The sequence below is a fragment of the Rhinolophus hipposideros genome (genome assembly GCF_964194185.1).
Source record: "Rhinolophus hipposideros genome assembly, chromosome: 9".
Classification (NCBI taxonomy): domain Eukaryota; kingdom Metazoa; phylum Chordata; class Mammalia; order Chiroptera; family Rhinolophidae; genus Rhinolophus; species Rhinolophus hipposideros.
Window position 1 is genome coordinate 88,923,137 of NC_138055.1, and position 25,639 is coordinate 88,948,775.

A 25,639-nucleotide genomic window follows, 5' to 3' on the forward strand; every position below is an offset into this window, starting at 1 on the left:
TCAGATCTTGATATGTATTCCAATGAGCGCTATCCTCCCAAAGCATAAATATAGTAAGCTCGAACAGGAAGCATCCCTGCAATGGGAGTTCCCTCACAGTGTAATGTGTTATAATCAGATGGTGGGCTACAAAAAGACCACCCTCCTTTATAAGTAAGATGGGTGTCCCAACAGGGAGTCGCTTCACGCGTAGCATGTTCCAGTGGGAGCAACTTTAGACCACCAGGAAGAGCTGTTCCAACTGAGGAGAGGAGAGGAGTCTGGCCTCCGGCTGGGGGTGCCCACGGACATTGCAGGGGCTCTCAGCAGGGCTGTGGTGGAGACAGAGGTGAGGGCTGTCCACTGCGGGGAGAAGGGCGCCCTAACCCAGGTTCTTGGCTGAGTAGTCACTTTGCTTCCTTCCAGCCACATCCTATAAGTGGGTCTCTTTCTTCTCAGTTGTCAGTCCCTCCTTCACTGGGAAGGGCTCACAGTCCTGGCTGGTGCCTCCATGCAGACATAGGTGTTTCTTGGGCTGTGGCAGTCTGGGATCAGGGGTGATGAGCTGTCTCAGGCGCTGTGGAGAGGAGGGAGGGAGTGGGTGTTGTTGGTGAGAGAGGCAAGATGCTTCCTCATGTCTGTTCTTGTTTGAGACTTAGTTTCCCCTTAACTCTCTGACTGTTTACCCTTGGTTAACTTGTCCAGATGACCTTTTGGAGGTCAGATTCTGAAGGTCCAGGACTCTGGGACTTTTTAACGTTTCTGAATGAAACTACTGGACTGGTCTGCAAAGACCCTTCTCTAAGGTTCCATTAAACTCAAGGGCTGCCCCACACTCAGAGTAGGGCCCCCAAATCCCACCTCTCTCAGTACCCTTTTTAATGCTTCACTTCCCCCAACCCTGTTCTCTACCTTCTTGAAGGAACCCTGGGTCTTCAGGAGGGTGACGATGATAAAGATTGGGACGCAGACCATGGAGGAGAGAGCCAGGAACCAGCCGATGGAGTATCCCCAGGCAGGGTACACATAGATGTTGTTGTATTTGAGAGGTGTGTACTTGGTCAAGGAGAAGAAGAAAGTGGCCTAGAAAGGGGGAGGGGCAGTCGCAGATGAGATAGAGAGCCATTGAAACTCTCTCCTCAGCTACTTAAATATCCAGTGACAGGACAAGCTAAACACACTATGGTGCATCTATGAGGTAGAAGAGTAAAGGTCATTTGCACATTGTGGGCCCAAGCATCAGCCACATGGAAGACTGAGACAGGAGGAGACATGAAGGAAGGGAGGGGAGATGGAGGAGCTCTAAGCAGACAAAGAGACCAATGCTCGGGAAATCAGCTGGATGGATAGAGATGCTGTGAGAAAGGGATGGAGAAAAAATGAGAAGAGATGCTAATGGTGGTAAAGCAAACAGATGGAGAGATGGCCCCAGAAAAGAACGGGAGGGGAACCACCACATCAGAGGGAATAGAACAGCCTCCCAAGGTCACTGGACAGGCAGGGATGGAGCCCCAGGACTCAGACATCTTGTTCCTCACCTCCCCGTGTCTGCTGGAGGCGGGAGGCAATAAAGGGGCAGTTGGATGGGCACATACCAGGCAAAGCCCAGGGGTCAGGAAGAGCCAGGAGATCTTCACTAGGGGCCACGGCCGGTAGCCAATCATGTCCTCAACGTTGTCATAGAAACGGTCTGCCCCTGCCCAGGCACAGTGGGGGAAGAGTGAGAACAGAAGGGTGGGGACAGTTCATGGGTATTTGGGAGGGACTCTCCTGGTTTTGTGCTCTTCCCTCCACCCTGTGAGGGGAAACTGGATGAGGGCACATGAATGAGATGGGTCTCTGGCACCCCAGCCACAGCACAGGGAGTGAGGATGAAGGAGCTGCCACCAACAAGCTGGGGGCCCTGGAGGGAGTCACCCAACCCCCCAATGCAGTCTCTTGTCTTCTTGCCATGGGATGAAGACGCCACCATCCTAACCACAGAGGAGGGTATGAGCCTAAAATGGGGCTCGACACCATACGTATCTGAATTGCAAAGATGAATTCGGTTTCATGTCAAAATGTCAAACAGCAAGTGTGCCACTGCCTAGTCAGAGACTGTTAAGCTGGCATAGAGCCAGATCGCTACTGGGAGGGGACCACGACCACAATCTAGATTCTAGACTCCAGAGGGAGCACCCTGCATTCTCAACAAAGTATGGTGAGAGGGTTGATTTGTGTATGTGAAAACACTGACTGTTTTGTTTGATTTTGTTTAATAGCCTCAGGGTTTCACAATCCCTCTGGCGTCTATGAAGAGTTTCCAACTGGTGAAGGCACTTGGAGGGCCCCTCTAGCCATCCCTTACCAAAAAAAATACCTTCCCTCTGGTTACTAAGGCAGGAAATGCCACCATTAGAGAATCATTCTTCAGGCTTCTAAATTTCTCCCTAGTTGTAAACCAGATACAGGGCCGGCCCAGTGGCTCAGGTGGTTGAAGCACTGTGCTCCTAATGCCGAGGTTGTCAGTTCGATTCCCACATGGCCAGTGAGCTGGGTGCTCTACAGCTAAGACTGTGAACAACAGCTCTCCCTGGAGCTGGGCTGCCATGAGCAGCCGGAGGTTGGCATGATCTGCTGTGAGCTGCCGTGGGTTGCTGTGTGCTGCCGTGGGCTACCGTGTGCTGCCATGAGTGGCCGGTGGCCAGTGTGAGTGGCCGGCAGCCAGCGTGAGCAGCTGAGAGCTGCCGTGAGCTGCTGTAAGCGGCCGACCGATGACTGGAGACAGTCTGCCTCAGTTGGGGGGAGCACAAGGCTCCTAATACCAGCATGGGCCAGGGGTCTGTGTCCTACACAACTAGACTGAGAAACAATGGCTTGAACCGGAGTGGGGGGGGGAGGCGAAAGAAAGGGGGGAAAGAAAACCAGATACTGCTGGGTAGATATAACATGTTATCAGCCATGTATACCTCACTGTGGCTGAGTTTATCAGATCCTCTCTGAGAACAAGTTTTGAAAAGTAGTAGAGAAAAATCAGGAAGACATCAGACGCTTGAGTAAGAAGGAAGGAGACATCTCCAAGGAGAGGAGAAGACACCAAACAGGAAGGCTGAGGGTAGCAAAATAAAAACCTTCCTAGTTGTGGCTTGTCTGTCCTGAGGCCCCAGTATGTGGCACTCCTTACCCTGTCTGCCCTGAGCCTTGTACTATTGGTTAGGTCCCCCAACCTCGTGCAGTGGAGGCAGACGGACCTGGTGTATGACAATGGCTTCTCCACTTACTAGCTCTGTGAGCTCAGGCAAGAGCCATAACCTCTCTGAGCCTCATTTCCCCCCTGCAAAGAGCCGTTGTGCAGATTGTGAGATGGGGTATGACACAAACAGCGCAGTGCTCGCACACAGCAATGCATTGGCTCTGTAACTAAGGTTTCTGCCCCTACTGTTATCAGACACAATAACAGCATGGATATTATGACATTCAGCACTGGGTAGTTAGATGAGGGGCCAGGGCTGTGGGAAGGAGTCAGTGGAAAGCACAATTCACCTCAGTCTAAGAGAGAAATGCACAACAGACACAATAGAAAAGGGACCCCGATACCAGGAAAGACTTTCCTGTTCGTGGAAGTAGTCAAGCAAAGTCTGGGTGATAACTTTGAAAGGGAATGTGGGAGTCTGTGAGGGATCAGACTGAGTGCCTTCTGACTAGGATTCCCACTGGGGAAGGACCTCTGGCAGCCTCTGTATCAAGAAAATTGTCCACTGTTATGTATCACGACCCTCAGCATTCAAAGAACTCAGTGTCGTCATTATCCCGCCTCCACCTGCATCATGAGAAATGCCTGGGTCCCCAGAGATGGATAAGCTTCCCAGGTAAAAAGAACCAGGACAGTAATACAAACATACAGAAACCAGGGGCTAGGACAGCCTGCGTCATCCAGGGCACGTCCCACCCTAGCTGGGTTTTAGCGGCTCTTCCCCAGAGCCCGACCCCACTTACCATACACCCAGCTGATGCAGATCACTTCAAACATTGCGAGGAAGAGCAGGCATGTGCCACTGCAGGCGTAATAATCGAACAGCTGGAAGATGTACATTCCGCCCTGTGCAGAAGGGGGTGAAGCCGAGGCCTGGGCGGGTGGCCAAACACCCATCTGGGTGCCACCCTGCACAGCCCATGGGAAGTTACCCTCACATCTAAAAGGAGTTTGTCCTGCCTTCCAGCCCCTCAGTAACACCAGTCTCTGACATTACAAGAACAGTGGGGACTGAGGTGGACATACACCATTTGGTCTGCCCAGCGTCCCTCTCCCTGCTCCACCCTAAAGAAGGGTCATGGCTGGACACTGGCTACACTCTCAGGAAAAGGGTATTCTCTCTCCTCTGGGTTGCGTGGGTGGCAGAAGGTAAGGCTGAAGCTGCACCTGCCGTCTTTAAAATCAGGAGGGCAATCTGGCTAAGAACGAAGTTACCGGAGAGACAGGCAGGAGCGTTTCTGACCATGTCATTAGAGCAACTGGATCCAATCATACCTAAAACAAACTGTGTCTACTTGTCCCCCAAAATTGTCCCTACTGCTTAAGCCAGCTTGCCAGTTTGGTCTCTCACCTGAAACCCAAAGAGAGCAAACCAACATGGTATATTCGACGGTGTGGTCCCTCCCGCCTCCCTGTGAGGGTGTCAGCAGATGAGGAAAGCACGGCTCTGAGAAGGGTCAGTGGTGTCCCCCATGGCTCCCTCCCCGGGAGCCCGGCTTGCAGGCCGCTGGCCCTGCTCACCTCAGTGACCAGGAAGAGCCCTATCAGGTAACACGTGACGGCGATGGTGAGAATGAGGAGCTCTCGCCGCCCACTCTTCCGGAGCTGCTGAGGGAACATATCCACGGAGGCAGTCACCAGGCACTCCACGCAGACAAACTGTGGGCCAGGAGGGAAGTGGGGTGAGAGGGGCAACCTGCCCTTGGGCCTTCCCCAGCACAGCCCTGCCTAGCCTCCACTCGCCATGCTGAGACAGGGAGGGCACAAATGGCAGAAATGTGGGGTGACAGGGACGAAGCCAGCCCTGCCCTTGGCCATGTCTCCACAACAGAGGGTCCCAGCAGTGAGCACTGGAGAGGGGCTATGTGTTCTGTCGCCAAGGCCGCGGGGCCAGGGTGGGCAGCTTGAGCCAGTGGAGGGACATTCGGGAGGGGGTATCCATGTATGGGGAAGGGTCAGGCCTGGGGAACAAAGCAAGTGGCTTCCTCACCAAAGAGGGCCTCAAGGTCTGGGGTCACCCAACTCACCCCCAGGACAAGCTCTGGACAGCAGCGGGGCCGCAGAATGTATGCTCAGGAGACAGGGAGTCAGGGGGAAGGGATGCCAGGAAATGAGAGGTGGAAAGAGGGTCACCAGGGCAGGGCTGGGGTGACGAACCTGGCTGTCCAGCCCTAGGAAGATGAGCATGATGAAGAAAAGGCAGGACCACAGCTGGGATAAGGGCATCATTGTCACAGCCTTGGGGAATGCAATGAAGGCCAGACCGGGACCTGCCGGGACACAGCACAATCCGGTAAGCCCAGGGCTCCTGCGGCCTCAGGGAAGGGTCCTCTCCAGAGGCACTGTGTGTGTGTGTGTGCGTGTGTGTGTGCAGTGGGGTGATTCAAGGGCGCAGGGTGACTGCATCCATTACTCTGCTCTTCAGGTTCTGGGAAACACGCTGCTCATTCGTCCATCCATTCCTCCACCCATGCATGCAGCTGTGGAGCCAGCCAGCCAGCCAGCCCTTGTCCCCCTCCCTGCCACGGTGATGGAGGCCCTGCTCTGTGCCAAGCACTGCCCCATATGCTAAAAGGGTCATAGGACCCCAGCCTTTTTGTTGGAGGATCTGTGTTCTCTGAACCTCCTTCCCCTCAGGTCCCAGACAGCAAAGTGGCACCTACCTGATTCGGCCACTTCAGAGATGGGCACCCCCTGTTCTTGAGACATGAAGCCCAGGATGGAGAAGACCACAAAGCCGGCCACAAAGCTGGTGGCACTGTTCAGGAAGCAGAGGGCGATGCAGTCCCTGCAGGCAGAGTGAATGCAAACAGAACAGGAAGGAAAAGGGAGAAAGAAATCCATCACGCGTGGAGAGATTGGAAGACAGTACGAGGGTAAAGAGGAGAGAGAAAAGGAAGAGTGAATAGGAAGAAAGACAGGAAAAAAAAAAGACAAACCGGGTTTCAGAAGGTGAGGAGAGTAAAGGGTGAGAGAAAAGGGAGGAAGAAAGAAATTCAGTCTGAGAAATGAACCCACAATGTCAATTTGACACAACTTGTAACTAACGGGTAATAAAGGAAGAAGGCCTGGGCCCACCCCCCAGGAGCCACCCTCCTCAGACCATGGGCAGGCAGGGTGTTCCTACCTGTAGCAGTTGTTGTGGTACTTGTTGTAGCTGCCCAGGGCCGTCAGGCACCCCTGGCAGATGGCAAAGGAGAAGAAGATCTGGGTGCCCGCGTCCATCCACACCTACAAGACACGCAAGTGAGTGGTGAGGGCGAGCGGAGGGAGCCCACCGGGGCCTGGAGCAGGGTCACCAGAGGCCCAGACCCTTCCCACCACAGAACCAGCTGGCCTGCGCAGTGTCCCTGACGGTCATTTACATCCCAACTCTCCCTTCATATGTCCTCCTCTCACAGGCAGGGGCCATTTTTAACTTCCTTCTGAAGGCACTTAATAAGCACCACATACACGTTACTTAAATTTTTTTAAGAAGGTAAGGCCCTCTGATGTGGGAGCCAAGAAGCACTTGAACCTTGTTCAACAAGTAGAGTGTGCCATAGGCAGCCATGCTGGGGCACAGGGGCCAGCCATGCCATTGAAATATGAAGGAAAAAACACCAAGACTCTTGGGCGGGTGGGTGGGGGAGGGGTGGAAGGGTGGAGACAAAGAATGTGCTCAGACAAGTCCTAGAGGAGGAAACACAAATGGTGGATAAATATGTGGGGAAATGTCCAACCTCACAGTAGTGAAAAAAAAAAAAAATTAAAATAACATGATACTATTTTGACCCCACCACCATCACCAGCATTATAGCACTCCCTGGTACTTAATGGGGCCTCAGTACAGTTTGGTTGAATGAATGAATGAATGAATGAATGAATGAATGAATGATGGACGGGTGGAGGAAATATTACGCAAGTGTTAAAAATGACATTTACAAATGAATTTAATAACATGGAAAATGCTTATAGTTTAAGTGAAAAAAGGTATATGTGTGTGTGTGTGTTCGAATATAGTTGAGATATTTATAGAATTATATAAATTATAATTAGGGGAAAACCTAGGGGAAATAGTTGGAAGGAAATATATTAAATGCTAACAGAGATTGTAGCTGAGTGGTAGGATTACAGGAGATTTTTAGTTCCTTTTTCCTCTATTATTTAATTTTTCTCCAGTGGGCATCAATTGCCTTTAAACCAAGAGGAAAGCAATCACAGGTTCTCAGAAGAACAGCTCTGGCTTGGGGTGAGGGACAGCTGGGGAAACGGTCCCGAGCACGCTCCTACCTGGGGATCCTTCAGACGAGACAAGTCTGGCTTCAGGTAATAGATGATGCCCTCATAGGCTCCGGGCAGTGTGATGCCTCGAATCAACAAGATGATCAGCATCAGGTAGGGGAACGTGGCTGTGAAATAAACAACCTGGAGGGAAAACAGGCTGGAGTCACTCCTCATGGGATCACAGCAGCCAGGCGGTTACAGGGAGTCTGCTGGTCCTCCTGTCACCCCACCCCAGGCCTAGCTTAGTGTCCAGCACCTTCTTAGAGATATCTGAGAGGGGTGAGCACACGAAACTTTCCACACCTTCCTTTCCACATTCCTGTGGGTCTCAGGCCCCCCAGCAGAGTGCGAGATACACATCAGTAGGGCAACAGGGGAGGAGGAAGGGCAGGGAGGGGTACAAGTTTCCAGCCATAACATTTCAAAGACTATTTTGAAATCCAGAATCTGGTCTCCCTTAAATTCTTACCCTGGCTGTTCTCCCCATGCCCCCTGGGGAGGGTGGGCCTCCCCTTCACCAGGGGGAGGGCGAGCAGATTTGTACAGTTGTCTGTGAGACTGTATTTTTCCAGGCTCAAGGCTGGGGGAGCAGAAGTGGCCTGGGCTCTGGGATACTGGAGACACTCAGAGGTGACTCCGCTCAGCTCCTGACCAGAGGTGGTGGCACTATCCATGTTATGATTATGACTATTACCATTTTTGCCATTATTATTCCTGTTATTATTTCAACAATCCACGGAAGCGGGACGCTGCTGCAGGAGCAGGCTAGTCAGAGAAGTCAGCACCTGTCTATCCCTGGCTTTTAAAAGCATGACACATCTGCCTCAGCTTCTCTGCATTGGAAATAATGCTCCCATCTGAACTCTCTCTGTACAAGCAACAAGCAACTGTTGTCCGTTCTTGGCTACAACCCCTTCAATGACTGGAAACACCCCACTTCAGAAGCAGTTCTGTCTGCTAGACAATGATAAACATCGTCTTGATGTGTTGTTAAATACGAAAAGCAAGGGAAAAGAGAGCCTGATCCTAACTGTGTAACATACATGCATAATAGATACAGCTACACACATACTACACACACAAAGGAAAGAAGACAGCACAGCAAAACGGTAACAAGGATTAGCAGATCCAACCAGCCATCAGGCTGAGGGCTGTATAGCGCTTAACTCTGACGTGTAATTTTTATGTTTCTTATTTTGCTCTGTATATTACTTACGTAAACAGGTCTTTTACAATCATATTGAAAAAGAAAGGCTTTCCTTGTATTGAACTAAACTCTGCCTTCATCCAACTTCCCCTATCCTCACCGAGCCTCTCCCTTAAACTACACTTTTTTTCAGTTCTTCAGAGGGACTCTGTGAGTGTCCCCAGGAAGTCTGGGAGCCACAGAGAACTTACCAGGAGCCAGAACACCTCACCTTGCCCGTGGTCTTGACCCCCTTCCAGATGCAGAAGTAGCAGATGACCCAGGCAAGCAGGAGGCACAAGGCCAGCTCCCAGCGCAGGGCCCCCAGGTCGTGGATACCTGAGGTAATGCCCAGAACACGTCTCCTGATGGGTTGGAAAAAATAACCAGGTGAAAGGCTAAAGGGGACAACAAGCCTCTGTGATCAAGTTTCCTGGTTGTTCGAGCTGACCCCACAGATCTTGTATTCCAGGCTTCCCCCACCCCCACCCCGCTCCACCTCTCCCACGGCCATGCCATGTTCCCACCTGTGGTCTGCATGCCCCTGGCTGTTAGAAGACCAAATGACGTAATACCATAGGTATCTTTGTCTTTCTAACTCATCCAGATTTCTCTGTTGTACAGAGAGAGAGAAAGAGAGATGTGTGTGAGGAATGTATGAATAAGTACATGGATTGTAAATATTTATATATGCAGGTAAAGGAGCGAGAATGTGGGTATCAAATGGAGGGGCTGAGTGTGTGATAGCATCTAAAGATGTGTATGGGGGTGATGGAAATGTCTGTGAGACAGCGTCGGTGGACATGTGTGGGCAAGGTGGGTCATGTGGGAGGGTGAGGATAGGGTTTGCCAATTTCTGTGGTGTAAATACTCCCACGTTGGCCAACGTGACATGACTGAGCACAGAGTTTGGAAGAGACGTGCACAATCAGCTCTCCTAAGCGGGTCCAGACTGTTTCCAGCGCACCAGTGGACGTGTGGGGGTAGGTGTGTAGGGCGCAGGTGGATGTGAGGGTGTGCGGAGGCATGTGTGAGAATGCCGGTTGACATGTGTGAGTCTAGGTGAACACAGGTGGAATGTAGCGGGCCTGGGCGGACAACTACTGTAGGTGTGTGAATGTTTCCTCATCTCTCAGTGATGTGTGGGGCGGGGGGAAGGGCTGGGAAACGCGCACTGAGAGCCTTAAACTTGCACCCCAAGCCCCAGGCCTCAGATATCCAAATGTCCTCTGGTTGAGGTCCCCTGGCACACGGCAGCCAGGCCCAGCACCTACTCCCAGAACTCCATGACGGGCGACGTGAAGTTCTCAGAGGGCGTCACTGTGTCGGCTCCCGAGCGGTTCAGAAAGTCCACGCAGTGCTCTGTCAGGACAAGATGGGGGAGATGCGCTCACACCCCCACCCTGCTGGCCCTGCTGGTGGTCCCATCACTCCCGGTCCCCAAAGCTTCCTTTGGAGCCCCCACCTCCAGAGTGTCAGCAGTTGGCTGCTCAGGCGGTTCACGGGACCAGCCCCACTCCCTCTGCTCGGCCCACCCTGCCAACCTCTGACCCAATTCAGACTTCAGATGCACTCTGCCCCCACGTGGGTGGCTTCTGCCAACAGCACTGTCTCCTCTCAACCGTCCAGGGACTGAGTTCTTGTGCCTACCCCCACTCCTAGGGAATGTTGTTCACACGGTGGGCCCTTTCTCACCCTTCAGCCCTTAGCTGGCACTCCTCCCTCCCACCGTTACATAGCTACTGCACTATTTATTTCGCTCATCACAATTTGTAATGGTTTTGTCAATGCCAATTGCCACCACTAGACTGTACTGCTCAGTGAGGGCCTGGGCCATGTTGCTTGTGTTTACCTTTGGATCTCTAGCACCTGGCACAGTGCTTGGCACATAGTAGTGATACGGGAGAGCTCCCTCACTATATAAGTTTTAAGTCCCCTCGCTATAGGAAATTTAAGTCTCCTTTTCCCTAGTTTCTTAGCTCTTAGCCCCTGGTTTTAATCACTCTTCTAATCAGTTTCCAAATCCTAAACTAAAGATTGCTCCTAGCCTAACTCACAGACTGTCTCTCACTCCTGCTTCAGATAACTACTTAAAAGCCTGTGAGCTATAATCATTGTAGCCAATATTCCCCCAAGCCATTTCAGACCTAACTCTTGGATACACACCGTCCCAAAAACCAAATGGGTTTTAGCACTCCTCCAGGTCAGTCCATACCTAACCCCTGGGTGACATCAAGATAATTGGGCTTCAACTCCTACTCCTGGAGCCAGCGCTTTTAATTTATTAACTAACATCTGTCTCTGCTCATCTAGGGGCCATCAGGATGAGTTAAGTCCCAGCGAGTCTTCCGTGCACCCTGACCAAAGCAGATATGAGACCACCTTTTCTTTACTTAAGAACAGATAGGGCGAGAGTTTCGTGAATCCCCGTTAGGTAGGGACAGCTCTACCCCCCTTCTCAGCCTAAACAGATACAGAAGAAGAGACCTCCCATCCCTCATCTCCCCACAGAGATTTATGGGGATCACATCTCTCAAGAAAAATAAAGCAAGCAGTTAGAGACAGGTAACGGGGTCTCTGCATTCCTGCACATTCAACACAGTCTATGGGGAGCACCGCCTGGAGACCTCCCACATTCTTCCCTTATCTGCCCTAAGCATTAGCCACTGTGAGGAGACTAAAAGACAACAAATTAGACCAGTCCTGCGCAGTAGAGGCCACCACGAACTCCATCTCACCCTAGCCTCATATACCATCATTGTAATGTCATACACATGCCCAGACGTTCATTAATACCATTATAACAGACTGAACTCTGGGAACAGATGTGCGTAGTTTAAGAGGATGAGGTAATAGCCACTCATCAATCACAGGTGTCCCGTGTCTGGAGGGGAACAGCCCATCCTAGAGAAAAGAAATAAAACCTCCAGACACCCCCCCACACACACTAACAAAAGGCCTAGAGCCGCTCTTCTTAGTGCTCTGCCTCCTCCAAATTCTTTGGAGTATACTATCTCTTCTAATAAACTTTCCTCTTACCACTTTACCTCTGTGTCTCGTTCAATTCTTTGCTGGAGATGCCAGGAACCTGGACACCACATTGAGAAGGGCCCGACCTCCAGTAACATAGCAGCTGGGATTCCCACCTCCCACCCGGGAGACCTGTGGGAAGCGAGCCCACATTCTGCCCAGACTCATCTGGGTTCGACCGCCCGTGTGAGAGCCAAGCCTGGACTTTTCGCTGAGAAGGGCCCCACTCTCCGGTAACAGGAGGTGCATAGTAAATACGTGTGAGATGAATGGACAAGTGCATGATACTAACTAACCCTTTGCAGTTGTATAACACATTTCACAGTCCCATTGGGTTTCGGTTCCAGTGGCTGATCTGAGGTACCACACAGGGGTCAGCCCGCAGAACTGGCACCAAAGGCTCCATAGCCGGACTTTGAGGCCAGTTCTGCCATGTACTCTATCAGTGTTTGCCCATCACCAGCCACCGCGCGCCCAGTCCCTATGGAGAGCCCACATCCCAAGGGCTGAAACGATGGAATACCTGTGTTCCAGGTATTGGTACAGGTTATCCAGGGCAGCTGAGAGGTAAATGAGCTGAACAGATAGAAGAGGGCCCAGGCGAGGATGATGATGTAGTAGATGTTCAAATAGGACTCAATGACCACAGACGCCAGACCAATGCCTTCCGGAGTGGGGGAGGGGCGGGAAGAAACAAGAGAATCCGAGAGGTCAGCGTCAGCCCCCAAAAGTCACCTACAAGCTGCCAGTTGTGCTTAGAGGGCTACTGGGTGCTACACAAAGAGAACCACCTGGGTTTATTTATTGGTATGAGACGCCATTTACAACCTATTTTTCTAAGTAAGACACGCAGGTTACACAACACTCTCCTATGCACCCTCCCATTTTTATATGTGTGAATGTAGATCTTGTTTTTTCATGAGAAAAACTCTGGAAGGGTTGTCATCCAAAAGTTAACAACTGGTTCTCTAGGTGACAGGATTTAAGCTCACTTTTTAAAGTGTGGGGGTTTTTTTTTGTGCCTATTTTCATTTTCTAGTTTTTCTAGTACAATCACACATTACTTGTAAAATGAAAAGGAAGAACAGAGGAGTAAATAGGGAACATTTGGTAAGAATCTGTATCCAAATAAGAGCAAAGCCCAGAAGAAAGCAGCAAGGAAGAGAACGGTGATGGCTGACAAGAACGGTGGAGTCTGACCAGCCCCGAGGACGCGTGGTGCGGAGAGGAGAGCGGGGCCAGTGTGGGCGGAGGGTGACGCCTGCTCCGCCGGAGCTCAGCAGCCGCGGGAGGTTAGGGTGCATCCTGCCTCCCGCGCGGACAAGGCTGGGGGGGGAGGGGCAAGGGCAGGGGCAGTCACCCACCCACCTGGACTTCGTCCTACAACTGTGGGGCCCTTGCCCACAGTAAGGTTAGAAGCGGCGCTTCGCTGGGGCAGCTGTAGTCCTGAAGTGTGAAAGCCAGAGCGGGAGGAGGGCAGCGGGGGTTCTGCCGAAGCGAAGACCCGCTTGTTTGCACTGCGCCCAGGAAAGCCGAGGCTCAAGCACTGCTTGGTGAAGAAGGCTGGAGCACCGACAGCCCGATAGGCGGCTGAACCATCCTGCGGGCACCAACGCCCTTCCCCCACCCCGTGCCGGGGGCCGGCCCACATCGGCTGTTCCCACCGGCCTGGCACACTCCGTAGGAGGCAGGAGGGGTGCCGTGGGGGGTCTCTGGGAAGCGCCCAGGCCACTGGTGGTGGTGGCGGTGGCGGTGGCGCTGGGGGTGCGGGGGTAGACAGAGACCCGGGACAGCCTCGGGTGGGGCCCCCGGAGGGCGGGGCGGGGCTGCTGAGGCCGAGGGCGTTCCCCTCCCCTCCCCCATCCCCCCCCCCCCCCGCGAGCTGGCCGCCGCGGGGCGGGGTGTTTAGAGCGCACAGACACCCACACAAAAAACAAGCGGCCACTGTGCGGCGGGAACGCGCTGTGCTGCCACCGCCTGCGGGACCCGGGAACCCATCAGTACCTGGACTGCTAGGAGGCCAGGCTAGGAAGTGGCCCGCCCATCTCTGCGGGTGGGGACGAGGTGGGGGAGGAAGCTTGAGCCTGTGTGCTGAGTTGAGGAAGGAGGGAGGGTGTGGGTGAGCAGAGAGGTGTGTTTCCTCAGCGTCCCGTCCCCAGAGCACAGGCTCACTGGGAGGGTGGTCGTAGGGTGGGGGCAGTTAGGCAGGTAGAGGGCAGCCTGGATCATCCTGCCAACATAGGCGCACACCCCCTGGGTGAGCCTCTCTCTGAGACCCTAGTCTGGGCTCTTTTCAACTGGGAAAATAAGCAAGGAGAAGAAATCCTTACCCCACCCCCATCCAATGTTCAGTTTGCTTGCCCTGTCTCTGGTGACCCCCTGGCAGTTAGTACCTACGTGCCAGAGAGGCTAGCCCTGCGTATGCTACCCACCGGCTGGCTTGGCCCTGGGGACAGAGCCCAGCTAGGTCGGAATTAGGCTACTGCTGGTGTCCAAAGCAGAACACCAGAGCTGGTACCCTGGCTGAGGGCACAGAATTCCGCAGCGGAAATGTGGGTGGGCCTGTCCACCCTACCCCAGTCCCTCACTGCTGCCCTTATAGGGACCCCATGGAGGCCCAAGAGGAATCAATACCAGGCTAGGCTTGTTCCCCACCCACACACACCCCATCAGTGGTCAGATTTCCAGCCTGCTCAGGAGCTAGTGTCTCCCACCACATCTGAAGCAGGGCCGGTTGGGACCCCCGTAGTTGGGACCCCCATAGAGGAGGCCTCTCCGTGTCCTTGGCCTCACCTTTCCTTGACCTATCGCTTAACAATAGGTCATCCTCCTGTGGCTAGAGCTGGGAATGTCCCAGTTCCCTCTTTTAGAAAATTACCCTGAAAGTATGATTAATACCCTAAGGCTTATTGATCACAATCTGTAGTCTATCATTCTTTCCAGGCTATTCCCATCATTGTTCCTGGGTGGTTGACACCCCCAGAGAACCATGTTGCCAGAAGGAAGGCTCCATGCTGACCCTCACGTAGCCTCTGGAGGAACGTCCAGATTTTCCCATAAATATCCTAAGCCAGACTGAGAATGTTAAGGCAGTTTTTGAAGGTGTGAATGCCTTCTCAGATCACCAGTGCTCTAGCAGCGTAGGCAGCATGAGCCCCTGACTCGATTGCCCTCTGGTTTCATTGCCCACTCGATTGCCCACCTCTGTCAAGCCTACTAAACTGGGTGGCAACCCCAAGCAGCCTAGTCCCTGGGGTTCCCTTACGGACTGACATGAGAGGAAGAGTCTTCTTTCCATTTCAAATATTCAAGTAACCCCTCAGGGACAAGAAGATGCCTTGGATTTCTTTTCCACCACCGCCCCCAGGGGAATGGCCCAATCAACTTTAGAGGGGGTGGGGACAGGACACCCCAACTGTTCACCTCAGTGCCAGCAGATGCCTAGAGAGGACAGGAGCTGCCTCTAACATAAGAAAAAGCATGAAATTTCAGCTCAGGTAGACCTGGGTTCAAACCTTTAGCAAATGACCTCAAGTTTCTCATCTACAAATGAAGTGACTAGAGTGATTATTGGAAGATTAGATGAGGAAATGCACGGACAGTGCTGGCACATGGCAGAGCTCAGCAGGTGTTTGACATTATCATAGTCACTATTCTTGTATACTTTGGAAGTGCGTCTGGGACCACACCATGTACCCAGGAACTCGTTTTCCATGAAGCTGCTAGAGATGAAGCTTCAGAGTTCCCCACTTGCAGGGACCCCGTGCAAGGCTCTGCACCTGATTTTTCATTCGTAACTTTGTATTGTCTTTCTTGAGGAGTGCCTTCCTCCTCGGTATATATAAGCCTTGGGCCCCACAAAGCCTGACTACTTCCTGTGTCCCCCACAGCACTTAGCATGGGACGAGAGTGGATGAATGAAAGAGGTGGTGAGCAGATAGGAAGGGAGGGTGGATGGAGAGAGGGAGCCTGGCTGTTGGCCTGCGAGCAGGTGGGTAAGGGAGAACACTCACCCTGGAGGAGAGGGCAGATCTTTCTCCAGGCTGTGACGCTGCCTTGGCTGGTGTACTGGCCCAATGCCACCTCCAGGAAGAACACAGGGATACCGCAGGTGAAGAAGAAAATGAAGTAGGGGATGAAGAAAGCGCCTGTGGAGGAAGGGGAGGCAGAGATTGAGCCTTTCAACCCTAGGCCCTTCCAAGGGACCTGTGCTCCAACATCTTTAATGGCCCTCCTCACCCCTCCCAGGGGCCCAAGTTGGCTTCCTCCTGTCTGTGTGTGGGGATAGGCCAGAATTTTCCAGTCTGAATTCCACTAGGGCTAGGAAGGATCTTTAAAGGGAAATTAAGGAAATTTTAGGTGGAAATCCTAATGTATTCACTATTTATTAATATTTTCTGTGTGCTTCACAAATCTAGTCAATTTATTGTTTTTGGAACAAAAACATGTGTTCTGTATAATTTGATATGCTTATTAAATTATCAAATTTGTTACATTTTAGAGAAAAACAAACAAAAACACCTTGGAAAAATTATTTTCCCTCTAATAGTTTTCAGAGGGTTTTGTCCCCCCTCTCCCGGGCTCTGATCTGAACTGGGATCTCAGCAGAGAAGGCTATTCCTGCTCTCAGGCTGACACTGGGGAAATGGGGTGTCAGCAGCCAGGTGATCAGGCCCCAACCGGAGGCCTGGCCTAAAAGACAACCAGCAAGCTACATGCGAAGGGAATTGAAGGCAACCCTAAGTTCACAGTACCCATTTCAGTCACTAAGACATAACCTCACCTCAGAAGTGTACCCATGGGGGGACAAATTACTGTTTATTGCACAATGATAACAGTTGGTACTTATTTGGTGCTTACTGTGTGTCAAGCACTCTGCTAAACGCTTCACCAACATCAAAATCCTCACAAAACCTTCCCTGGGGTAGGTTCTATTGCCATGTTCATCTTACAGACGAGAAAACTGAGGCCACTTTACAGATTCAAAAACTGAGACACAGATGAGGAAACTGAGGCACAAACTCAGGTGATCTGATCTTGAGTCTGTACTTTTAACTATTACATTAGAATGCCTCTCAAGTAATCCATATTACTTTGTAGAAAAAAAGAAAGTACAAAGGGAAGGGAAGGAAAAAGCATTATATAGCCTTCCAATCTCTTATAAACACACAGACATATGTATTTCTTTTTAAAAAAATAAGAACCTACTATATACAAGTATCACTTGATAACCATTTAAAAATGTATATAATGAACCTCTCTTCATACCAATAAATACATATCTGTGCCATCATTTTAGGCTGTGGAGTATTCTGCCTTAAGCATCTCTCCATGTTTAATTTGTCAGTATCTTCTTTGGCCTCTGTTGTTTCATAAGAAACAACATCTCTAATGAAGACCATTATCCACATCCTTGTTCACTTGCCTAATTTGCTCCTTAGTAGAAATTTCCGGTAAAGGAATTGGTGGGTCAGAGGGTATGCACATTATTTTTTGCTTTTTTTGGGGGGGAGTGTAAAATATATATAACATAAATCTTACCATTTTAACCATTTTGAAGTATACACTTCAGTGGCATTAAGAAAATTCACATTGTTGTGTAACCATCACCACCATCCATTTCCAGAACTTTCTCATCATCCCAAACAGAAACTCTGTACCCGTCAAACACTAACTCCCCATTCCTCCCTTACCTCAATTCCTGGCAACCACCATTCTACTTTCTCTCTTTGAATTTGCCTCTTCTAGTCACCTCATATCAAATGAATCCTACAGTATGTGTCCTTTCATGACTGATTTCTTTCACTTAGCATCATGTCCTCAAGGTGCACCCATGTCGTAGCAGGTACCAGGATGTACTTCCTTTTTAAGGCTGAATAATATTCCCATGCATGTATAGACCACATTTTGTTTAGCCATCCATCCATGGACAGACACTTGGGTTCTTTCCACCTTTTGATGGAACATTTTTTTAAGGTCTTTGACATGCATTTCCAAATTGCCCTCCAGAAGTTTTGTACCGTCTTGTACCTGTCTGCACTCCCAGCAATATGTGAGAGAAAGGAGGGGGAGTTGTGGGTCTCCTGCGCCTGAGGGAAGCACGACAGCCAGTCACCCTCCCCCCAATTCTGAAGTCTTTTCTGACACCGTGTTTGCCTTTACCTCCTGAATAAGGCTAGAGCGTCAGTAAGTACAGAGCTAATCAACACCACTGACACTGGGTTACCCAGCTTAGATGGCTAAGGGGCTCGGCTGAGGGCAGTGCTCAGGAAAAGGGATATGGCTGAGGGACACGTCAGTGCCCGAGGGCACGTTACAGAAAGTCTGTGGGGGTACATGACCCCGAGGCTCCTTCCCACCGCTGTGTGGTGGTCCTTCCCCTCGAGTAAAGGAGATGGCTTCAGTTCCATCCTTGGAAGGTAGACTTCTAAAGGATGGAAGGCCCCACAGAGGATGGGTGACCTCAAGAGGCCTGGAGCTGGGCCCGCCTCAGGCTGAGTCCACCCTGAAAAGGCAGGACTGGGCCTGGGCCTTAGGGGACAGTGGGAGGGGGGTGATGTGGATGGACCATAGAGGCGCCCTCCATCCTTGGCTTTCTCCCTGGCTTTGCAACATACAATTACTGTCAATGTCCTCTTTTCATGAGCTCCTCAGAACTTTGCTTTGGGAGGTGATCCAGGCCCGTGGTTCTCCTGGCACCTGCCCAGGCTATGGGCACAAGCAGCCTGTGGTGCCCACAGAGATCCGTGAACAGGGTGACCCCTCTGTGCTCGGACATGCCTCATTATTTCTGCCACACACTCTCTCCTAAACACAACAATCGGGAAACTCAGAATTTCATTCAACTCGCTTTGGGAATGAACCACTTCTTGAGGATGGTGACTCCCTGCTCTTTTATAACCAAAGATATTATTAGACCAATAACTTTATTATCTTTCATCCCTTTTGAAAGGTTTACCTCTACAAGACTATGTATTAACTAATAATTAATAATCAATTGACAACCAATTATTAACTAATGTTCAATTAATATATTAGTAAAAACTGTATTTAACTGCCAACCAGGGCTCACGGTCAGCTTGAGATAAAGCATATTACCACAATGAGTTCAATTCTAGCCTAAAGCAAAAAATTCACATTTGGGTCAGTCTGTGAAGTCATGTTTCCACACAGATGTATTATTAAGTTGTCTGAAACAAGGAAACTAATTCCTGGACCTTCATTACTACCTTCCTAGACCCTTATAGACCAGTTGCCCCAGATTTGGACCCCTGACCTCGCTTAGCCCCTCGTTAAAGAAGAAGGGAACACGATAGAGGGATCGCAGCTGTCTTTCCCAACTAGTTGGACTGGGACAGAGCTGAAGTGAGAACACGAGTGACAGAGATGAACACAGAGCCTGTACAGTAAATGTAATCTGGTCAGCCCAGTGTCACCGCACACTATCAGAAGTCCTTGTCTCTTCACCCTGCCCCGGGACCAGTACAGAGGTCACGGCCACAGCTGTAGCCACCAGACAGGACGGAGGCAGGGTGGGCACCAGAACCCAAAGCCATGTTTCCTGAGCTCTCATCCTCCCTCTCTTGCAGATGGTAGGGTGAGAGGCATGCAGTAATGTGAGGCCCAGTGAGCCTGGCTTCCAGGGTCCACTGCTCCTAACCAACTCTGGGGTCTTGGGCAGGTCCCTAAACTCTCTGACCCTCCGTGTCCTCCTCAATGAATGAGGACTCGGCCGAGATCAACTTTAGCTCTAGTTCTAATATCTTATGTGTTCCATAAAATTGGCCTGGGACAAAGAAGTAAGTCATCACCCTTCCCCCTTGTTCCTAACTCCCCTCATCTCTGGCTCAGCACGAGCCCCACGCCCAGCCTTGGCTTCTTAGCCCTGAGCTGCCCAGGAAATCCCATTTCCATTTCTTAGGAGTCTTTGGTTCAAGCAGTTTATAATGATAACTGTAAGCTTTAAAACACAGAGCAAGACCCATGGCAGATGCTCAGTAACTATTTGTCAAGTTAAATATAGTGTTTAAAAGAATTTCCCAAACAATGGTTACCTTTAAACGGAAATGTTTCATCTTTCTACCTCCTGGAATGTTTCTGATACTCACTATAAACATACGTTATTTCCATAAGAAGAACACAGGTATTTTCCAAAGGCAAAAATGAATCTTGCCAGTCACAAATAAACTCATTGAAATAAATTAGTTCATTTATATGAAATATCCCAAATGGGTAAATCCATAGTAGATTAGTGGTTGGCAAGGGCTGGTGGGGAAAAGGAATGGGGAGTGACTGTTAACAGGTACGGGACTCCTTTTGGGGGTGATGAAAATATTCTAAAATCAATGGTGGTGGTGGTTGCACAATTCTGTGAATATACTAAAAACCATTTAATTGCACAATTAAAAAGATTGTTTTGGACCCTTCCTACCACGCCCCTGCTCATTTTTACTACCAGTGCTGAAAAATAATAAAATTATGTTTCTTTAATTTATAAAAATCATAGACAAGATAATATTGTTTCGCTAATCAAAATTCCTCAGTGGTTCCTCTTTCACTCAGAGCAGTGCCTAGAAGATCTGAGCCCTGTTACCTCGCTGATCTCATCTCCTGTTAATCTCCCCATCTGTCATTCCCCTCCTCACTGTTCCTCAAATACGCCAGTTGCACTTTCACCCCAGGACCTTTGCTCTTGCTGTTCCCTCTGTTTGGAATGTTCTTTACCTGATATACATCCATAAGCGTCATTCTGTTACCTCCTCCAAGTAGTTACTCAAATGTCACTTCCTTAATGAAACCTTTCCTGGTACCTTATTTCACATTTCAAACCCCTCTCCCCCAACCCTGTGACCCAGCTTTCCCTATCCCTCCTCCTGGCTGAGCTTCTCAGCATCCCACTCATCACCATGTGACATGCCACATATTTTACTTATTTGTTTGTAATCTGCCACCTTCACTAGACTATAACATATGGAATGCGTTCTGTTTTGTAGCTAGAACAGTACCTGGCACATGCTAGGCCCACAACAATATTAGTTACATAAATGAATGAATCCTGTCGACAACTGACATTTCTGCAGAGTAATGTAGGAGCTTATGAAAAACTCCGATCCCTGGATCCAGCTAATGCCTTTATTTAATCTTCACCATAGCCCTCTGAGGTATCAATCCATTTCACACAGAAGGATATTGAGGCCAGTGGTGAAGCCAGAAGTCGAACTCAAGTCCTCCAACTCCATTCTACCTCCTCCATTTGGCCACATTGCCCAGGCAGGAGGCACCCAGGTAGGCACTGCCTGGCTCTCAGGGCACAGCTCTCCCCACCACGCCTACCTCAGAATGAACTCACCACCTCCATTTTTGTAGCAGAGATAGGGAAACCTCCAGACATTGCCCAGCCCAATGATCTCCCCGGCCACTGACAGCACAAACTCCATCTTGTTGTTCCATTGGCCCCGATCCTTCACCTGGTCCAACTTCTCTCCCTCCTCAGGGACCCAGGAGACCACGGGAGGCCCATCCTCAGGGACTGCCACTTTTCTGTCCATAGCCATGTAACGGATTGGGAAGCCGCCGAGCTGGGAATGGGGCAGGATGGTGAGATGGGCACAGCCTGGTGGGAGGAGAAGGAATGAGCTGCCCAGACCCAACACATGCCCCACCATCCCTGCTTTCTCCATCTTAATCTTTCATTATTACTGGAATATCGCTTTCATGTATTGTTGGACTATTGATTTTCTTGTGAAACTCTCAATGACATTTACACTTAAAGTTAAATGTCATTGAACTTTATGACATTTTGCTCTCATGACTCTGAGAACAAATAGGGACCAAATCTTAGTTTGCCCATTTTGCAGATGGGAAGACCCAGGCCTTGGCAGTTAAGTGACTTGCCTAAAACCATTTAGCAGTAGAGTAGAATTAAAACCCAAGCTTGGGTCCTTTTATTCCAAGTCCCTTTGATCTTTATAGCCAGCCACCATCTCTGCTGTCCTGTCTGTTCCAGCCTCTCAGTACCCAGGGAGTGGCAGCAGCTCAGCCTCCAGCCTCCAGGCCAGAAGAGATCAAAAGCTGCCGGAGGTCAAAGGTAGGGGTGGCCTAGGTGACTGCATGGTCTTCCCCTGGCCAGTTTTGTGCTCATCCCTGTACCAGGGTGATCAATCGACTCAGGGTAAACATGGGAGCCAGCTGGCTCTAGCCATCTGATTGGCAGGGAAAGGGAAGGTGGGGCCTCTGACCAAGGGTAGATGAGGACTAGGATTGGTGCCAAGGCCAAGTGCAGGCCTTCAAGGGAAGCCCGATTCTTTTTCTCTCTGTTGTACCTCTGTCCTGAGAACAGGTGAGGGGTCCTGGAAGTAGAAGGGGTCACCAGAGTGATTCTCATATGAATGGTGGTCATCTCAGATCAGAGTGGTCCCCTCCAAGGGAGACCCAGAAGTGGCTGCCCATCACGGCAGTTCACTGCCCCTGCCAACTCCCTGCCCTCCTAAAGAGCTCAAAGCTCCCTGGACTTCCAAAAACTTCCAGTTAAACCGCTCAGTTTTACTCTGCCCTCTCGTTGTCCATTTGTCAGTTGCCAAGTTGCACGGTTGTGGAGTATCTACAATCCCTGTTCTCCTTCCCCTCCCCCTCTCCCACCCCACAATCTCCCTGAGGCTACCTCTGCCTCTGTTTCCAGTGAGCTGCCAGGAGGAGGTGCCCAGGCTGCAGAAAGAAGCACCCATCCACCACCCCTTGCCTCCGAAGGGCGTTGGGGCACCAAAGTGACCCAGAGTCACCAAGAGCTCTGTGCTCCTCCAAGGCTTTAGCGAAACACAAGGGATCCTTTTTATTAAAAGAAGAGTCTGTGTTTATTTGTTGGTCCTTTTAACCCAGGCAACAGCCCAAGCCCAAGCCTGTTAGGAAGGTGTGGCAGGAGCCATTTGAGGTTATGGAAATTTTTGAAGGTGACTTGGAGGGTGCAGATTATCCCAGGAATGGGAAAGCATGTCGGGGTGAAATTCCGGTATTGGCACCTACTCAGAGGCTGCCATCGCAAGCTCAGCCCAGAAAGGAAGATGAGGAGAGAGGCACCCACTGGAAATGAGAGGCCCGCAGCCTCTGATACTAGGGAGGAGGGCTGGAAGAAGGCAAGGGAAGAGCTCCAGGTTCAGAGTAAGCAGCAGACTCCACGCGGCCTTGAGAGCCAGAGCCTCGGGTGGAAAGAACAGGTGTCTGGTCCCAGGGGAAACGTGGCCGATCCCTGAACCAACTGCGGATACTACTACAGAATTGGGGCTGGGGTACCCTGAGGAACAGCCCCTGAATTGTTATCAAACAAACGAATGGATGAATGAATGAACTAAAAACAACAATGAAAAACAGCACCAGACAGGAAACCCAAGTTCTAGCCCAGACCCAATAATAATAATCAAATGTAACATTTGAGTAAGCACTGTCTGAAAAACATACACATCTTTATATACATTATTAAATTTCATCCTCATAAAAATCTTTGAAGTAGGTATTACTATTAACTCTATACCCTGTGTCCCCGAAAATAAGACCTAGCTGGACATCCGCTCTAATGTGTCTTTTGGAGCAAAAATTATATTATTATATTATATTATATTATATTATATTATATTATATTATATTACATTTTATTACATTACATTGTATTATATTACATGGTCTTATAGTGAAATAAGACCGGGCCTTATATTGATGTTTGCCCCAAAAGACGCACTGGAGCTGACTGTCCGGCTGGGTCTTGTTTGCGGGGAAGCTCGGTAGCAGGTGCTCAGTAAGAGTATCTCGGAATGGTCTGGATAAACTTACCAATACAATAAGGGGTCGAGTTGAGTCCCTCAGTTGCTGTGTGAACTTAGGCAAATCACACCTCTTCTCTGGGCTTCCCACAGCTTCCCTGGAAGAGAGAATGACCCCTGCTCAACAGGGGTGTTGGGAGGGCAGGGATAAAAATAAGACCCATAAGAGACAAAGTGAGATTATCGCCTTTCTCGCCAGGCCAGAGGGTCGCGTGGCGCAGGGTGAGCCAAGCACAAGAGTCGCGGAGGGGACGGTGAGCAGACAAGCCTTGCGGTTCCTAGACCAGAAACAGCTGTGTCAGGACCAAGCTGTCCTCCACAGTTGGAGGAGGCCGACTGGTGGGGAAAAGGAGTAAATGAAGGGAAAACCAGAGGAGAATGTGGGATGGGGCCGCAATCTCAGAGCCCAGTTTGGGCATAGGACTTGGGTTGTGTTGCAGACAGTGGGGGAGGGAGAAGACAACATGCACGAATAAACTAACGCTGATGTGACATTGTTTGCTTGTTTGTTTTAAAGGTTATTGGGAGAATCATAACTTACGGGTAAGAATGAAAAACCGGAATGGCAGAATGAAAGCAAGAGCATGTGGAAAGGCAAGCTGGCCCAGAGCCACGGTTAAGTCAAGGGGAAAGAGGCTGAAATTGCAACAAGTGGGATTCAAGTTAGATTCAGGGAGAAATGTCCAGGATAATGTTAGACATAAAAATAAGCTGTACAGAGCTCTCCTTTTTGGGTTAACTTTTAAAGCCAAAAAGATAGCACACCCTGCCCTCCTGTCACCTTCACCCTGCCCCCACTCTGCCCTTCCACCCCACTCCATTTTCTAGGACTAAAGAACAGTGTTATCCACAGTCAAGACTTCCGGATGTCTCCCCCTTCCCAAGGCTCCAGCACAGCTCTGTCGCCTCCCACCCCTAGCACCGCCTCCCCAGGCTGCCTGCTGCTCTGCTAAGCTGGGACAGGGTATGGGGGTGTGGAGTGGGCCTCATCATACCTCAGTGCCCTCCAGAAGCAAAGACACCCACACCCACACTGGGCACAGTGCTGCTCACCAAGGAAATATTCAAGAAGTTAGGAAGTCGAAAGTGAACTGCAGGGGCTGGGTATGTGCGCAGAGACCTGGCCAGGCTCTAGGCAGAGGCGCAGACAAGTGTGGAAATGCTCCCCACGTGCTGCTGCGACCCCAGCTCAGCCCCATCCCACCCCCCAGTCCAGCATAGGAAAGGCCCAGCCCCTGGACATGGGCACAGGACACCCCAGCCCCTGCTTTAGCCCACACCCACATACCAGTTTCCATTTCCATACACACGCTGGTGCCATTCCCGTCACGTCCCTTTGCACACACATACCTGTGTGCACAGCACCAAAACCTGGCTCCCGTCTAGTCCGTCCCACTCTAGGGGCTGCCTGGCCTGGCTGGTGGCTCTCTGTGCCTTGTGTCAGCCCCCTCATGACCCCCTTCAGGCACCAGCATACCCCAGCCTCCCCACACACTGCCCCTGAGCTAGGCGGCTTCCTCCTTCTGCTCTCTGGTGGGGAGAAGGCAGGAGCCCCTTACTTCTGCTCACTGATGGCAGATTACAGGCCTTGGAATGGCCCGAGGTTTCTCCCCTCTGCTCTTCCTCCAACCTGGTGGGTCTGTTTCCCCCTCCCCCTCAGTCAGGTGACCACCCCCTCTTTTCCACACACCGTGTGGCCATCCCCCCATCTGTGGGCTTTCCTGCTACCCAGGCTTGTCTCTGAGCAACTCAGATGCTGTGGACGGTGGGGGGAGCTGGGCTGACACCCCTTGTCCTAAGATTCCCAGATGTCAGACTTTGCTCTGGTGCCAGTCCCTGCGCCACAGACACACACAATTCTGCAGTCTTGCCCCCCAGGTCGCAGCCTCCAGCCTCTCTGAGGACCCACTCAACTCCTGGAAGACAGATGCAGCCCTCCGCCTCCTGCTCACCTCAGTCCCCGGTCTGGCTGCTGCCGTCAGCTCAGCTCCATGCCTCAGGTCCCCGGGGGAGTCCCAGGGAAGCCTGTCTGTGAATGCCCAGAGGTGGAGCCTGAAAGGAAAACTGTCCACCTTCGCTCCTTCTGTTCTTCCAGCTCAGAATCCCATCCAAGCTGTTGTCCTGGGGCTCCCAGAC

General features: G+C 50.8%; 1 protein-coding gene across 6 annotated transcripts; it reads right to left on the reverse strand.

Moving 5' to 3' along the window:
• SLC6A12 (solute carrier family 6 member 12) lies at positions 1-25,639 on the reverse strand. Of its 6 annotated transcripts, none has more exons than XM_081059151.1 (18): positions 25,456-25,591; positions 23,514-23,601; positions 21,043-21,271; positions 15,707-15,841; positions 13,698-13,784; positions 13,062-13,181; positions 12,217-12,357; positions 9,938-10,025; positions 8,896-9,028; positions 7,484-7,618; positions 6,339-6,442; positions 5,875-5,999; positions 5,369-5,481; positions 4,733-4,870; positions 3,955-4,057; positions 1,575-1,675; positions 892-1,062; positions 1-556 (listed from the first exon to the last, which is right to left on the reverse strand). In XM_081059151.1, the coding sequence occupies exons 3-18, from the start codon at positions 21,245-21,247 to the stop codon at positions 413-415; spliced, it is 2,043 nt and encodes a 680-aa protein (XP_080915277.1). In that variant the 5' UTR covers positions 21,248-21,271; positions 23,514-23,601; positions 25,456-25,591; the 3' UTR covers positions 1-412. The 6 variants fall into 6 exon arrangements, with proteins under 6 accessions (XP_080915277.1, XP_080915276.1, XP_080915278.1 ...); XM_081059150.1 differs by having other exon boundaries at positions 21,043-21,306; XM_081059152.1 differs by lacking the exons at positions 13,062-13,181; positions 13,698-13,784 and having other exon boundaries at positions 21,043-21,306; positions 25,456-25,639.

What these genes read in the sequence shown, in the direction of transcription:
- SLC6A12 (XM_081059151.1), bottom strand. Translation starts at nt 21,247, where the DNA reads ATGGCTATGGACAGAAAAGTGGCAGTCCCTGAGGATGGGCCTCCCGTG. An exon ending in GGGTCAAGACCACGGGCAAG is followed by an intron (nt 7,619 to 8,895) that starts GTGAGGTGTTCT and finishes TTTTCCCTCCAG; the next exon opens with GTTGTTTATTTCACAGCCAC. An exon ending in TGACCCCTGGGCTTTGCCTG is followed by an intron (nt 1,063 to 1,574) that starts GTATGTGCCCAT and finishes CCCCCTTTCTAG; the next exon opens with GCCACTTTCTTCTTCTCCTT.